At 47.0% G+C, this 14851-nt stretch overlaps 1 protein-coding gene across 1 annotated transcript in view; it reads right to left on the bottom strand.

Annotated features, from left to right (window-relative positions):
- Positions 1-12876, bottom strand: part of AMOTL1 (angiomotin like 1) — a 90448-nt gene extending 77572 nt beyond the window's left edge. Inside the window, exon 1 of the mRNA XM_023757292.1 lies at positions 12650-12876. Coding sequence (XP_023613060.1) covers positions 12650-12698 — 49 coding nt within the window. The 5' untranslated portion in view covers positions 12699-12876. The remainder of the gene's footprint in view (positions 1-12649) is intronic.
- Between the last annotated feature and the right edge of the window lie 1975 nt (positions 12877-14851).

The following is a 14851-nucleotide window of genomic DNA, read 5'->3' as shown; positions in this document are numbered from 1 at the left end:
GAATCTAGGTTTTCGGCTCTGGGGTCTTCATTAAGCTCCACAGAACACATCCCAACTAGCCCATTAGGCCCATGTCCCACAATCAGACAGGGCCACAGGAAGGCACAGGAAACCAATTTAAAGAGCTTTCTAGACGGAGACACTCCCACACTTCTAGTAATTCACTGGCTGTGTCTTTGATCTCCATATCCTCCCAAGCTCCCTGGCAGGGGCCCTTCCATACTTCTAGAAATCACATCTGTACTTTAAACCCATTTCCTCTTAGTCAGTTCACAGTGAAGACAGAATTCTTGAAAGGCAGTTATAAGTCCTTTCTTGGCCTTCTCAGAGTGGGATACACCAGCTCATCTGCCTGCTGCTTTCTATCACCGTGCGTCATTACATCCCTTTTAAAATAAAAGTTCCGTGGGCACAAAGGACATACGCCCCACATTTAGTCCAGTGCCAGGCGTATGACAGACTTTCAAATGTCAGATGGAGGGGGAAAGGTCCGCTAGAGAAACTGTATCCTTTTTTTTTTTTGCATTCTTGCCAAATTCTCCAACTCAGTATTGACTTGTACAATCCAGACTTATTCAACAGGTACTTCCTGACCAGTGACTGCTTCTGTGCCATGGTTTATATTCTGTCCAAAAATAAGAAATGCCATGCTCCCTAATACTCAAACATGTACCTTCTTTAACAGAAAGTGAAAATATCTCACATAAATTCAATCAGAATGTTTGTGGTGGCTGCCTAAATAAACTGTTAAATTTAATACTACAGTCCGTTCACTTTATAAACAAGCTTAATTACACATAACCCATTTTATGTTACTAAACTAACAAAGTGATCTTAGTTACTTAATAAATGCTATTAACATGTAAATATTTGTATTTACTTCAGGCTTTCCCCCCTCCCCCTCCAAATTCCTGGAATTTATGTTGGAGAAAGTTGAAGGTAAGAAACTTCAGAATTTCAGAAATTTTTTTTCTCTAAGTCCAGGACTAAGATAATCCAAATGTCAGAGTAGACCTTTTTAGACTTATATTCTTAATTTTTTTTGGATGAGTATTTTAAAGGATCAAATCCAAAAGTTAGCTAAAGGAAGCTGATTCACCCTCATGCCACCACCATGCATTTTTGCTCTACCAGGCCAGTTACCAGCATGGGAAGTAAGTCCGACAGGATTGTGTCTTTTAACAAACTTCCTGTTTATTATCGGACACTCCCACAGTCTTCAAGGTTTGTGATGCTGTTTACATTACTCTCCCGGGTGTCTTACTTTAAGCTGGTGTTTCCTGCTCTCTTTTTCTGTCTCTTTCTCCCCCACCCCATGCAAGCAATCTTGTCTGCCCTTGTATCTTTCAATCTTTTCCCACATGACTAGTCCCTCAGGACCCAGGGCTTTACAGAGAATTTCATATTCTCTTCTTCCCCCAAGGCCCCCAGATAGAGAGGGCTCATTCATAAGAAACTCGGTTCTCTGCACCCTTCACAGTATAGGAAGGGCCTGCCTCTCACCTGCTTTCGGGGATCACACCATCCAGAGAAGCCCTTCCAGCTGAGAACAGCTGAATGTGAGAGGCCTTCCTTCCTCGCTGGCACGGGGCCACCGGGCGTGTGCAGAGCCCCACCTCACACTGAGGAAGCAAAGCGAGCCTGGAGGCCAGGGTATCTATCATCCTTGTCTTGTTCTGCCTGTTCCGAAAAGGGTGGAGGAAAAGGTGGAGGAGAGGAGGGGAAAAGGGAGGGCAGAGTAGACCAGAAGAGGTGTGAGAGAACAGAATTGGGGAGACCTGTTATGTGGCTATCATAGTAGTCCAGGAGGTAGGTTGGGCTGTAGAGACACGCCAAGGAAGGGAAAGGATGCAAGGCGTATGTTGCATACTTTCTGCAAAGGACATAGTGACTGGGTGTGGGGCAAGTAAGGGAAGGAACTTTACAGTTTACAGCGCACTTTCAAAGGAGGCAGCTGTTAGGATGAGGTGGTGTGGAATGGTATCTGAGCAAGCCCACACTGACAAGGTTGTCAGGGCAGCCCCCTGCCTCTCCCTGACAAAGGCTGGTTCAGTAGCGGAACAGATCCAAGTGGAGGAGTCCAGGCTGGCGCAGAGCCTCTCTCGAGAAGGACCTCTTACTGCTAAATCCACCCGAGCATTTCTATTTGCTTCCCTCAAGGACCAGATCCCGGGGAGAGTCCCAAGAACTAAGCCAAAGCCTCAAACATCACTAGAAACAGTAGATACCTTGACAACAGCCTGCTAACCTGGTAAACTCTACCCCCAGCTCAATGCAAATGCCTCGCTGACTGACCCACCTTCCAAATGAAATGAGCCTCTGAAACCAGAAGTGGCAAAATGAGGTTCAAGCTGCTGGAGCAGCCACCCTTTGTTATTCCTCCCAATCAGGTCCTCACCAGACTTCCAAGGGAGAGATAAGAGAGATATTTCACTCATAAACGTGTCCCTGTCCTGCCCCGGCCGGTGTGGCTCTGTCGGTTGAGCGTCGCCCTGTGCACCGAGTAGTTACCGGTTCGATTCTTGGTAAGGGCACATGCCCGGGTTGTGGGCTTGAATGCAAGAAGCAGCTGAACGATGTTTCATTCTTGCATTGATGTTTCTCTCTCTCTCTCTCTCTCCCCATCTCCCTTCCTCTCTCTCTAAAATCAATAAAAACACACACAAAAAAGATGTCCCTGTCCCGTCATATGAAACCCAGTGATGCTGCCATCAGATATACAGGGCTGATAACTCTCTAGAAGAGCAGTAGCCAATGAAACTTGCTGCGATGATGGAAATGGCTATTCAGTACTTGAATTGTGGCTGGTATGACAGAGGACCTGAATTTTTAGTTTTAAGTAATTTAAATACCACATCTGGCTAGTGGTTACTGTGGACAGAGTAGGCCTAGGAACTTAAGGGGAAAAAAAGGACAGAATTTTTATTTCTCGACTACAAGCAAGCTGAACCTCTTGACAGTCCAGCATCTACTTAGGCTGTTTTCCAGCACCAAACTCTTCTTTGTTTGGCCATTACTACACTACACATCGATGTGCCTCCAAAATATGTTTGTAAGCACTCTGAGCCCCCAGCCCGACACCCCAGCCAGGAACCTTCACTGGGACACCTCTGCAGATTTCTGCATAATCTTTACCAAGTCTCCCCAGCAGCAATAAAACTCACATCAGGAGAGGCAAGTCCATCCCCAAGTCCCTTTGGACACTGTCCCAAAGGCAAGTCGAGATCCCACAAAATAATAAGACACTAATTTTGCACCATGTTTTACTCTGACATAGCCCTTTCACATGCAATATCTCATGTAAGCCTCACAATAACCTCAGGATATAAGAATTTAGTAAACACATTTATTTCACAGAGGCTAAGTGACTAGATAAAGCAATATGGTTTGTATATGGTAGCCATATACCCTAACTTGGCATGTCTTCTACGTGAGGAGAGGTCATAAGACAATTGAGGAAAAAATGGGGTTGGGAAAGGGGAAGGTAGAAAAGAGTGATTAGAAGAGAGGATAGTTATGTGCATCAACTAGTAACCTGAGAAACCAACCGATTTATTTCCATCTCACTCATTAACATGAGTAGACTCAATTTCAAAGAGTTAAGCACTTTAGTATGGGTCCAATTTAAAAGAGGACTGGGCTCTAAAATAGTGGTTCTTAATGTGCGATCTTGAGTACTTGTTAGAAATGCAAATTCTCAGGCCCCATCCAAGATCTGAAACAGAAACTCTGGGGGTGGGGCTCTGCTGTCTGAGTTCAAGTCAGTCTTCCCAATAATTCTGATGCCCACCCACGTCTGAGAACCCCTGCTGGAGAAATGCACATCCAAGGCCTCATGCATTTCCTCCGGGAAAGAAACCACTTGGTCAACAAGGGACAGGAAAGGGAGCTGCCAGCTGTGAAGTCTGGGACGTGTCCTGGTGACATGAGTCCTGGCTTTCTGTACCTCGGGCAATAAACTCTGAACCAGCTCACAACAGCAGACACACCTCCCGCCACCTCCTGTGGTCAGGGCAGAGAGGAAATCGTTCTTTATTCAGAAAAATCTTGGTTTATGGGTGGGGAAAAGGCATATTTTATGGGCAGTACTAGACCGTGAATAGAGTATTCTAGCTCCTAACCTCATTCAGTAAATATTTGGTACATGACACAAAGTTTCCAACTGTGAAAAGGTAAGCTTCTATGAGTAGGAACTGGGATTCCAGTTCCTCAGGGAAAGGAGATATATGAGAATACACATAACAGTATCAAACCGTTTGCCTCTCTGCTGTTTTAGTCATAGCAATTATTATTATTATCATTATTATTATTATTATTGCAGTAGTAGTAGCAGGCATTTATTGAATGCTTTCAATGTGCCCAGCCCAGTGCTAAGTGCTATGTATGCATTATTTCATTTCACCCTCATGCAACTTCATGAGGTAAGAACTATTATTGTCTCTATTTTATCCACGAGGCTTCAGCAAGTCAAATTCCCTGAGGTTACAGAGCAAGGAAGAGGCAGGACCAGGAAGCAAGCCAGGTCTATTTCTTCCTAAACAATCTAAATACCACCCCCTTTTACATTTTAATATATACTCAAACTTTAAATCTATTCAACCTTATTCATACTCTTTATGCATTTTTAAGTATGCCACATGCTATTAAAAAAAGTCACCAACACTCAAGTCCTTCAGCATGTACTCAGGAACCAGGATGACCCTGACACTGAAGACTCCGTGGCAATAAAGACATCCAAAAACTGGATCAAAGGCAAGAACCAATTTTACTCCCACTGTGCTCAGGCAGCACGCCCAGGGAAGCCCGCCTGACCACCTGGACCAAAGCGAGCCCTCTCTGCTCACTGCTCATCACACGGTCTCTATTATGGTCCTTAACACAGGGGAATGTCCACACACAACCCCACTAATCAGTGAGCTCTTGAGAGTAGGAACCATATATGCCTGATTCATCTGTGAGCTTCCAGAGCACTAAATACATAATAAACCACAGAAGACATACAAATTCTTAAGAGGGTAAATGTGAATCACAATTTGATTATAAGACATAAAATTGTGAAACTTCTAGAAGAAAACGTAGGAGAAAATCTTTGGGGTACGGACCTAGGCAAAATGTTCTTAGATGTGACACCAAACGCACAACCCACAAAAGAAAAACAAAATCAACAAACTGAACTTTATCAAAATTAAACATTTTTTTCCTGCAAAATATCCTGTTAAAAGGTTAAGAAGACAAACTGCATGCTGGGGAAAAAATGTGGAAGCAACATATCTGACAAAGTTTTGAAGTATGGTACCTATTTGCTTTGTTTAACAATGGACAGGTTACTTTGATTTTCTAAATTGTATAAGTCATCCCATTCGACTGAATGCCTTATTGATTGAATGACTATCCCATTGATTGTGATCTTACTGGTTATCGAAGCACATTCTTCTGTACCTGAGAAACAGGACAGCACAATTATCCTAAATTGTTTTAGTGGCCACAGATGGTGCGTTCCAGTTGACTCAGTGGTCCTAAGACCAGGACAGTGCAATTACTCTAAATTGCCTCGATGGCTCTAGATAATGTGTTTCTATCAACTCAGTGATCCGGAGACCCAAAACTGTAATCTAGATAACATGCCTAAGTTTAACCCAGGTTACCCAAGGGCTCTAGATAATGTATTTCTGTCAATTCAGTGACCCCGAGACCCGAAACTGTAATTAACATGCTTAATTCTGCTTCTGTAATCTGCTTTTTTCGAGCCAGGTGCCTCATTCCAAACCCTGAGATGTAATCAATACCTGTGTGATTTTTTGCCTATATAATCCTGGAACTGTGACCAAATGGCTACTATAAGATTTGGGAATGGCCCCTCATAGTCCCGGATTGCAATAAATGTGACTCTTTAATTCGACTTCTTGAGGTGTCCTTCTGTGATTCGAGGGGTACATTACAACAGTTTTAGTACCTAAAACATATGAAGGACTCTCAAAGCTCAATAGTGAAAAAAAAATAACAACCCAGTTAGAACATGGCCACAAGACAGAGCAGACATTCCATCAAAGAGGACATACAGATGGCAAGTAAGTTCATGAAAAGATGTTTAACATCATCAGCCATTAGGGGTTGCAAATTAACACCATGATAGACTAGAACCCTTTGGGAGCAGTTAGAATAATAAACAAATGCAGGTGCAAAGGAACTGGCCCTCTCATACTCGTGGAAATCCTAATATATAAAAAGCCAGGGGCTGTCACGACCAAAACAACTGGATGAACGACCAAACAGCAGGCTGCGTGGGGTGACCAGGCTGGTAGGGGGGGGCAGTGAGGGACGACCAGGCCAGCGGGGGGGGAGGGCAGTTGGGGGCAACCAGGCCACAGGGAGGGCGGTTAGGGATGACCAGGCCAGCAGGGGGGGCAGTTAGGGGTGATCAGGCCAGCAGGCAGAGGCAGTTAGAGGCGACCAGGCAAGCAGTTAGGAGCCAGCAGTCCAGGATTGTGAGAGGGATGTCCGACTGTGGGATCAGGCCTAAACTGGCAGTCGGACATCCCTCAAGGGGTCCCAGATTGGAGAGGGTGCAGGCTGGGCTGAGGGGACCCCTCCCCCGTGCATGAATTTCATGCACCAGGCCTCTAATGTAAAATAATACAGGCAACTCTAGAAAAGAATTTGTCAGTTTCTTAAAAAACTAAACATACACTTACCATACAGAATCAAGCAATCACACTCCTGGGCATTTATCTAATATTAAGAACCCCCAAACTGGAAACAACCTGAATGTCCTTCAGTAAGGTGAATGGGTAAATTGTGGCACATCCATACCATGAAATACTGCTTAGCAATAAAAAGGAATGGCCTATTGAAAATGCAACAGCTTGGTTGGATCTCAAGGGTATTGGGCTTAGAGAAAAAGCCAATGTCTAAAGGTCACATACCACATGATTTTATTTATATAACATTCTCAGAATTATAGAGATGGGGTGTGGGGGGAAGGGAGATGGGTGTTACTATAAAGGGCTGGCACCAGGGAGGTCCTTGAGATGATGGAATAGTTCTGTACCTGGACTGCGGTGGTGGCTACAGGAAATCTACACATGTAAAAAAACTGCATAGACACACACACACACACACACACACACAAACGTGTGCATGTTAAACTGGGGAAGTCTGAATATGCTCTGGGGATTGTACCAATGTCAATTTACTGCTTCCGCTACACTAATGGCTAATGAGGTCCCACACACAGATTAAAACATACACAGTAGGATTACATGACTTCATTTTTTAAAAAAGTAAATCCAATTCCCTAGGCCCGTGGTCAGCAAACCTCGGCTCGCGAGCCACATGCGGCTCTTTGGCCCCTTGAGTGTGGCTCTTCCTAAGCCTTAGGAGTACTCTAATTAAGTTAATAACAATGTACCTACCTATATAGTTTAAGTTTAAAAAATTTGGTTCTCAGAAGAAATTCCAATCATTGTACTGTTGATATTTGGCTCTGTTGCCTAATGAGTTTGCCAACCACTGCCCTAGGCCCTAGGGTCTTAACAGGGATATATTTCCTAACACCTTAGAGCATCAATTGACAACCTTTCTCATATCACGGCACACATAAACTAAATACTAAAATTCTGCAGCACACCAAAAAATATATTCTTTGCTGATCTGACCCAAAAAAAAGGTATAGTTGATTCAGTCACATTGGACAGATATTGTTGTGTTAGCTGTTGTCATTCGTTTTTTGACAATCTAATGGAAAAGCAATCAGTGCCCCTGACTATAAAGTCAGCTAATTGCATGTGTTAAAATTCTTGCGGGCACACTGGTTGGAAATCGCTGCCTTAGAGCTATTCCCCCACCCCCCTCATAAAAGGAAAACCAATGCCTGATGTGGCAGCCCCTCTGGGAGTCCAGGAGTCCTGTCCTAAGTGCTTGGAATGAACATACCCTAAGGTTTCACAAGGGAGGCCAAGGGCCTCCCAAGTTAGAGAACGCAGCATGGTGCCAACACACAAACAAGCCCAGGCCTAGCTTCCCGCCAGCAAAAGTAGTGTACTGACCTACCCACAGTGGCCAAGATTTAAATTTTGTCTTTCCTCCAAGACAAAACAAAGTCAAACCAACAGAATCATTTTTTTAATTGCTAGGCAAACAAACAAAAACTTCAACAACCCCAGACTACTTCCAACAAACCCTATAATCAAAGATGTCCTCTTACTTGACCTCCAAACTACTCCTTGCCTTTCAAGTATTCTATTGCCTAGTGATTCTGGGACTTAAGAGCCTACAAAAATTAATGGGGGAAAAAAACAGGAGAAAAATTATTCAAAACACTAGAGAATTTCCTGACCTGAGCTTCCACACGCACTTAAAATGCCAGCAGCCACATTTGGGCAGGGTGGGGGGAGGGGTATTACAATTCTCCAAAGAATTGTGCGCATCAGAAATACTAATAGGTCTTACAAAGTTACTTCCTTTTAATTTATGGGCCTGGAAAATCTTTCAGGTTTTTACAATTTTTACTAGCAATCCCCTTGTTTCATAGTCATTAGTTTTTCTTTAAAAGGCTTACATTATATATGGTAGCGCACGGTTTTGCTTTCCAAGGTTCCAGTAACCTCAGTCAACCTCAGTCTAAAAATATTAAATGGAAAATTTCAGAAATCAGCAATTCATAATTTTAACATTTCACGCGGTTATGAGCAGCATGACCAAATCTCGCGCCATCCCACTCCATCTGGCCCAGGACGTGACCCACCCCTTTGTCCATTGTGTACACTACCTGCCCATTTGTCACTTAACTGGCTCAGTTATCACATGGACCGTCCTGGTATCGCAGTGCGTGTGCTCAGGTAACCCTTATTTTACTTAATAATGGCCCAAAGTGATTCACATAACTTTTATATATATGGCTAATATGCAAAGTGTCCCCTCGGGAGTTCCACCGGGAGACTGGGAGTTTGATCACTCGCTATGACGTTCGCTGACCACCAGGGGGCGGCATGGAATGAAGGGAAGCCCCGGCCAGCAACCGGAAGGCCCGATCAGCCCTGATCGCCGCCAGGCCTAGAGACCCTACCCGTGCATGAATTTCGTGCACCGGGCCTCTAGTTATAGTATATTGTTATGACTGTTCTATTTCCTTATAGTTACTGCTAATCTCTTACTATGCCTAATTTATAAATTAACCTTTATCATAAAGATGTATATACAGGAAAAAACATAGTATACATAGGGTTCAGTATTATCCGCAGTTTCTGACATCCACTGGAAGGTAATGGGGGAGTGCTGTAGTACTTTATCATTTTCAGAGCACTTCCACAAAGTACTAAGTAAAAACACAGCACTGGTACTGAGGGGCTGTACTTTTCAGCAGAATTCTCACCAGCCAGACTGCCATCTAATTTCATAAATTGGCTCAGCCATCTCTCCCAGGCTTGGGTCCACACTCCTGCACAAGGGTAGACCAAAAAAAGGCAGATGCCTCCAGACGAACTGGCCAAGGCAGGCATTCTCAAGTCTCATCAGCAGTGTGCCTGCCCATAAAACCACTCACATTCCTGCATTCATGTGCTTTTCTTAAGGACAGCACTTTAAAATCTCATCTAAACTGCAAGTCCTCCATTACCTTCCATGAAAAGATATATTTTTAAATGCTTTGCTCTCCATGTGCCCTTCCATACATTAGTATTCTTCACCCTCCCTCTGCACAGGACCTAAAACCAACACTTCTGTGCACTTTAAAAAGAAGGGGAGGGGGAATGGACCTTCTAAGTCCAGCACCTTCTCCCACTCCTATCCACTTGCAGAGTTTACAAGGGTTTCCTTATCTTAAAAATGTATCTCTCCAAAAACTAAACACTCCCCCACCAACACCTCACCAGGGAGAATAGGATATCTTTAAAGCCTTCTCTATGCCCTACTACTTTTCATTCTGGTCAAATAAGTGGCTTCCAATCCTTTACTCCTCTGTAAAACAGTTCAAAGTGTATTTAGGTATTGCTCTCATAAGTCCCATAAAGAGCAGTCATACTAAAGGCACTATAACGCTCAGAGCAATGTGTTGGGAAATGAATTTCACATTGGTCTAGAGCAGTGGTTCTCAACCTTTTTGGGCCATGCCCCACCTAAGCATCTCTAAAATCCTGATGCCCCCTCATGTGACATATAATTCTTATTATTCAAAAGTGAACTCCTATTCACATGGAGAAAGCCTAAAAGGCCATTAACTTAACAAGCTTCAAAGAAAATGGCATCCATGAAAGAGAAAAATAAAAGAACGAAAGGACATTGAAGTACTGAGGAAGAAATCACTAAGAAATTATTTTAAAAATAATAATAATATGAACTGATATGAGAAATAGCAAATGAAGTTTCAAAACATATATAATAGAGAACTGAAATGCATAAATATGTCACAATATATATTTATATACTGTATATGAGGCCCCTAGAACCATAAGAAATGCAAAAAATTCACTGTTAATAACTCATTCTCGAATTGCCCCCTTGTGGGGGGCGTGTGCCCTACGTTGGGAATCACTGGTCTAGATTCTTCAAGAGTTCGAAATCTAGACAGACCCCTAATTGTTAACGTGGGTCTGACCACCATAGGGAGCTACCAGAATCCAGAAGTGGTGGACGCCAGGAGTGATGGGCAGTGAGGAGCAGGGGTGTCCAGGAGTGGTGGGTAGGCAGGAGCAGGGGTGTCCAGGAGTGGCGGGCAGTCAGGAGTAGGGGTGTCCAGGAGTGGCGGGCAGTCAGGAGTAGGGGTGTCCAGGAGTGGCGGGCAGTCAGGAGCACGGGTGTCCAGGAACGGTGGGCAGTCAGGAGCAGAGGTGTCCAGGAGTGGTGGGCAGCCAGGAATAGGGGTGTCCAGGAGTGGCGGGCAGCCAGAGGAAATCTGTCAGTTTGGCAGGGACCCAAGCGGCAGTTTGGAAGCAGAAAGCCATGACTGTTCAACATTTCAAGCCCTGACTATTCTTTTCTCTTTTTTTTCAGCTTAAAACAAAAAAAGGTTTTTTTAAAATATATTACACAGGAGCAGCTGAATGAGGTCATTCTGTCAAGCCCTGACTTTTCACTTCCCGAAAAGCAAGGACATTTTTTTGGAATCGTAGCTATTAATATCCCTCCATTCTGGTTTTACTTGCTTATGGCAAATAGCATTATTGTCTGGAGTAGTCAGAGGCATCTCAGGGTATCATAAATGGCTCTCTACCACCACCCCCGCCCCCACCCCAACCACCACCACCCAGGACTTGAGCAGCAGTACAAAAACTCAACTCTCGTCGTGATATGCCTAGAAGAAGGTCATGGGCAACCGTGTCCGCACTGTGTCACGATGGCAAGGGAGCTCAGGGCCCAGGGGCCCAAAACGTTGGTCCAAACCACAAAGCCTCGGGAGGCTGCATGCGGAGGGTCCCGGCCGCTGAAGCCCCAGTCCACCCAGGTGATCCACATGCAAGCTGGGCATTTTCCAAAGCTTTTGCCAATTGGAGACAGTAAACCAACACCGAAGCCACAAAAGCAAAAAACCTTCGAACAAAAATGGAAAGTCTCCCTTCCACCAGTCGAGGTACTAGAGAGCCAGGCGTGGCGAGGCTAGGGAGCTGCGGGCAGGCGGGAGTCCGGATTCTCCGGCTGGGGCTCCCAGGGGTAACTCGGGCATCTTCGCTGCCAACTCAGTCCAGGCGGCGGAGGCCCTCGAGGTGGGTGCGTGCAGGGGCTGTCAGTCCAGCAGGGCTGACTACCGGGCACGTTAGGCCCCTGCCCAAGCGCAGGGCCTCGGCTCCACTCGGCTGTCATCCATCGGGCGACGCGCCAATCTCCCTCCCGCCACCAATGTCACAATCCAAGAAAAAAACAGTTCATCTTGGAAAGTTTGATCCCTTTCCCCCCCCCCCCCCCACCTCCCGAAACCAGATTCTTTTAAAGGCGGCATTAATAGCAAGGGAGAGCTAGATGTAACTCCCCGGCTTCGGTCAAATAAACTGGGGAGAACAAAGAAGGCGAAGAAGCTAACGCGATCCAAGCCTAGGCGTCCGGGGCGCAACCCCTGCCTCTCCCCCATCCGCCAGGGCCGACTCCCCCGCCGGCAGGAAGGGTCAGGCCGGGAGCGCGCAGCCCGTCGGGCCGGCGGGTGTGCGCGCCTTTGTCTCGCGCGGAGGGAAGCGGCCACCGGCCACCCCCTTTCCGCCTCCTCCCTCGGCAGTCGGGAGACCCGGGCGCGGGCGCGTCTCCGAGAGCGCAGCCATATGGCAGGGCCCCTCCGGAAAGGCCAGTCCCCGCGTCCGGGCGCGCCCGCACCCCGGGTCCTGGGCCCCGCGGGCGGACACAACTTCCCAGTGTTGGAGGGGGCGCGGAGCAACAGGGCTCTGTGACCCAACCCGCTGGCACTGGGGGCCTACAGGGTGGCGCGGAGACGGAGTTCTGCTCTTTAAAAAAAAAAAAAAATCTGGGTAAGAGAGCAGGATTCCAGTGGCGATCACTCGGGCCCCTGGCGCCGAATCGGCTGCCCGAGTCTCTCCGAGCCGAGGCTCACTCAGCCCCGAGCCCCCGAAGAGGGCGCCCAGCCTCGAGCAGCAGGGGGCGGGGAGCACCGGGTCCCTCCCGTGGGAGACCTGGAAGACGCGGAGGCGCATCCCGAGCGGGGACGGGTTACCTTTCACCGCAGACTCACAAGTTCCCCGGCGCAACTTTGCCCTCCACATGAGGCGATCATGGCTAGTTCAGCGCCGCGGTGGGAAGAGGCGGCCGCCAGGCAGCGCGCAGGGCATGGCGTGGGGCTGCGCGGGGAAGCGGCGCCCGACCATCAGCCCCATTCACACAGGAAGAAGGGAAATGCCAGGGCTTCACCTCCAGCCCCAAACCCGACCACCGCTGCTGGGTCCTAGAGCGTCCCGCGCGCTCCCGCCGCGCGGGTCGGGGAGGGTCGTCCGGGCTCGTCACTGTAACCCTACACTCCACCCCGCCCCGGCGCCCGGCCGCTGGGCCCTAGAGCCCGCCCACAGTCGGGCTCCGCCGTCCTCGGGTCCAGGAGCCCGCCTGCTGCCGTGGCCTGAAGCTCCAGCGGACATGTCTCCAGGGGAGTTAGGAAGGCGATAGCCGCCCTTGTTTTGTCCCCCGCTGCGGTTTAATTAATGTCAGACTGGCCAGTTCCTCTTCCTTCGACTTGCTCTTCCTTCCCACCAGGCTAACTCCGGCAGATAATCGGTTTCTTATCTGTCCTCTAAATCCAGGCTAGGTTCCGTTTAGGATTTTTTTTTCTTAATTGGCTAGGTTCCGTTTAGGATTTTTTTTTTCCCAGGTGAAAAGTGGCCACACACTTTCCTCTTTGCATTCCCCAGGCCCCAGTGCTTCTGTCACACGCGGAGATTGGACGACATGCTGCTAACAGGTCTTACACAGCCTTAGCTCTTAAATGTACTGTACATCCTGTGGCCACAAACCCCAAGCCGTTATCTGCCCCAGTGGAGGCAAAGACAGTGGCTCTGGGAAAATGTGGCTGATTCTCCCCCACCTCTTATTAAACCAGGCCTTAAAGCTAAGTAACATTCTTCACCCAGCCCATCGTATCCAATTATCCAGGGCAGGCCTTGGGAGCCTTGATCTGGAGGCAGGGAACGCCCCACCATAACATTTCTCCCCGGCTTTCAAAGGCCGCTCTGCTGCTCCCAGGGCCAGAGGCCAGGTGATACTGCGGTTGCGCAGGAAGATGTTAATAGGAGAGTTAGTGCACGCACACCGCACACCGCTGGTGTGCCTCTCCTCTCCTTGCCCTTTCACAGACCAGGATCCCTTCGAGCATTCCTGCCGGATTGTGACAATCGCCTATTTAGATTGCCAGCAGTTGTTCCCCTTCAGTCATTCCTCTTGGATTGTGTGTTCTGATGATTCCAATCTAGTCTTCTGATTCCCAGGATGGCTAGCTCAGGAACCTCTCCAGATAAAGTCCAAATGCAGTAATTTAACAATTATTTACCAAGTACCTACTCTGTTTAAAGTCAGCTATCCTAGTACTTGATAGCACACAAAAGCAGCTAAGCCCTTCACAGATTTATTTCAGAAGACAAGATATGCAAACAAAACAGGAAGGCAACAACACAAGGGCTGGAGGTGCCTGGGAAAGGTGGAGAGAAGTTCTGACTGCAGGAGGAAGGAGCACTGAAGGGTGGTGGAGCTCAGAGGCAGCTAGCATTTTAGCATAGACTGGGAAAGAACAGACAGAAAAAGGAGGGAAGAAGGAAGGAAACGCGCATTTATTAATTGACCTCTATTAGATACCATACTGTATCCTAGGAGGCAACAGAATTTATGAGTTACAAGCACCCCTGGGAACAAAACAGGCATGGACTGAGTCATAGTACAACCACTCACCATCTGTGTAACCTTGGGCCAGTCGCCTAACTTCTCTAAACCTCAGTTTACACGGTGATGAAAATAGCACTTAAGCCTCACAGGGTGGTTGTAGGACCGAATGAAGTAACAAACGTAGAATATTTAGCACAATGCATGTAAGTGCTCACCATATACTTGCTATGATTATTTCAACCAAGCCTCCAATAGCCCTGTAAGGCAGAGAGGATCTGGGAAATGGTTGCAGGAAGCAATGACCTGAGAGCTTGGGGCAAAGGAGATGGGAAGGAAGAGATACCATGCAGATACCAAATCTCTGAAGATACCACATGCAATGAAGAAAGATACCAAACCTTTGGAGCAAGATTTTCCTCTTTTCATGGACTAGATGGCTATCCTGGGAGAAAGAGCAACGCAATCAAGTTAACCCAGATTTTGGACTTGCGTTATAGGGAGAATGGACCGTTCTTTGAAGAATGGGTCATTGGACCCATGATGGAAGAAGCAG

This window comes from Myotis lucifugus, unplaced genomic scaffold (genome assembly GCF_000147115.1).
Source record: "Myotis lucifugus unplaced genomic scaffold, Myoluc2.0 scaffold_104, whole genome shotgun sequence".
Taxonomy (NCBI): Eukaryota; Metazoa; Chordata; class Mammalia; order Chiroptera; family Vespertilionidae; genus Myotis; species Myotis lucifugus.
The sequence above is the reverse complement of the archived record's forward strand: the minus strand, read 5'-3'. Positions and strand labels throughout refer to the sequence as shown.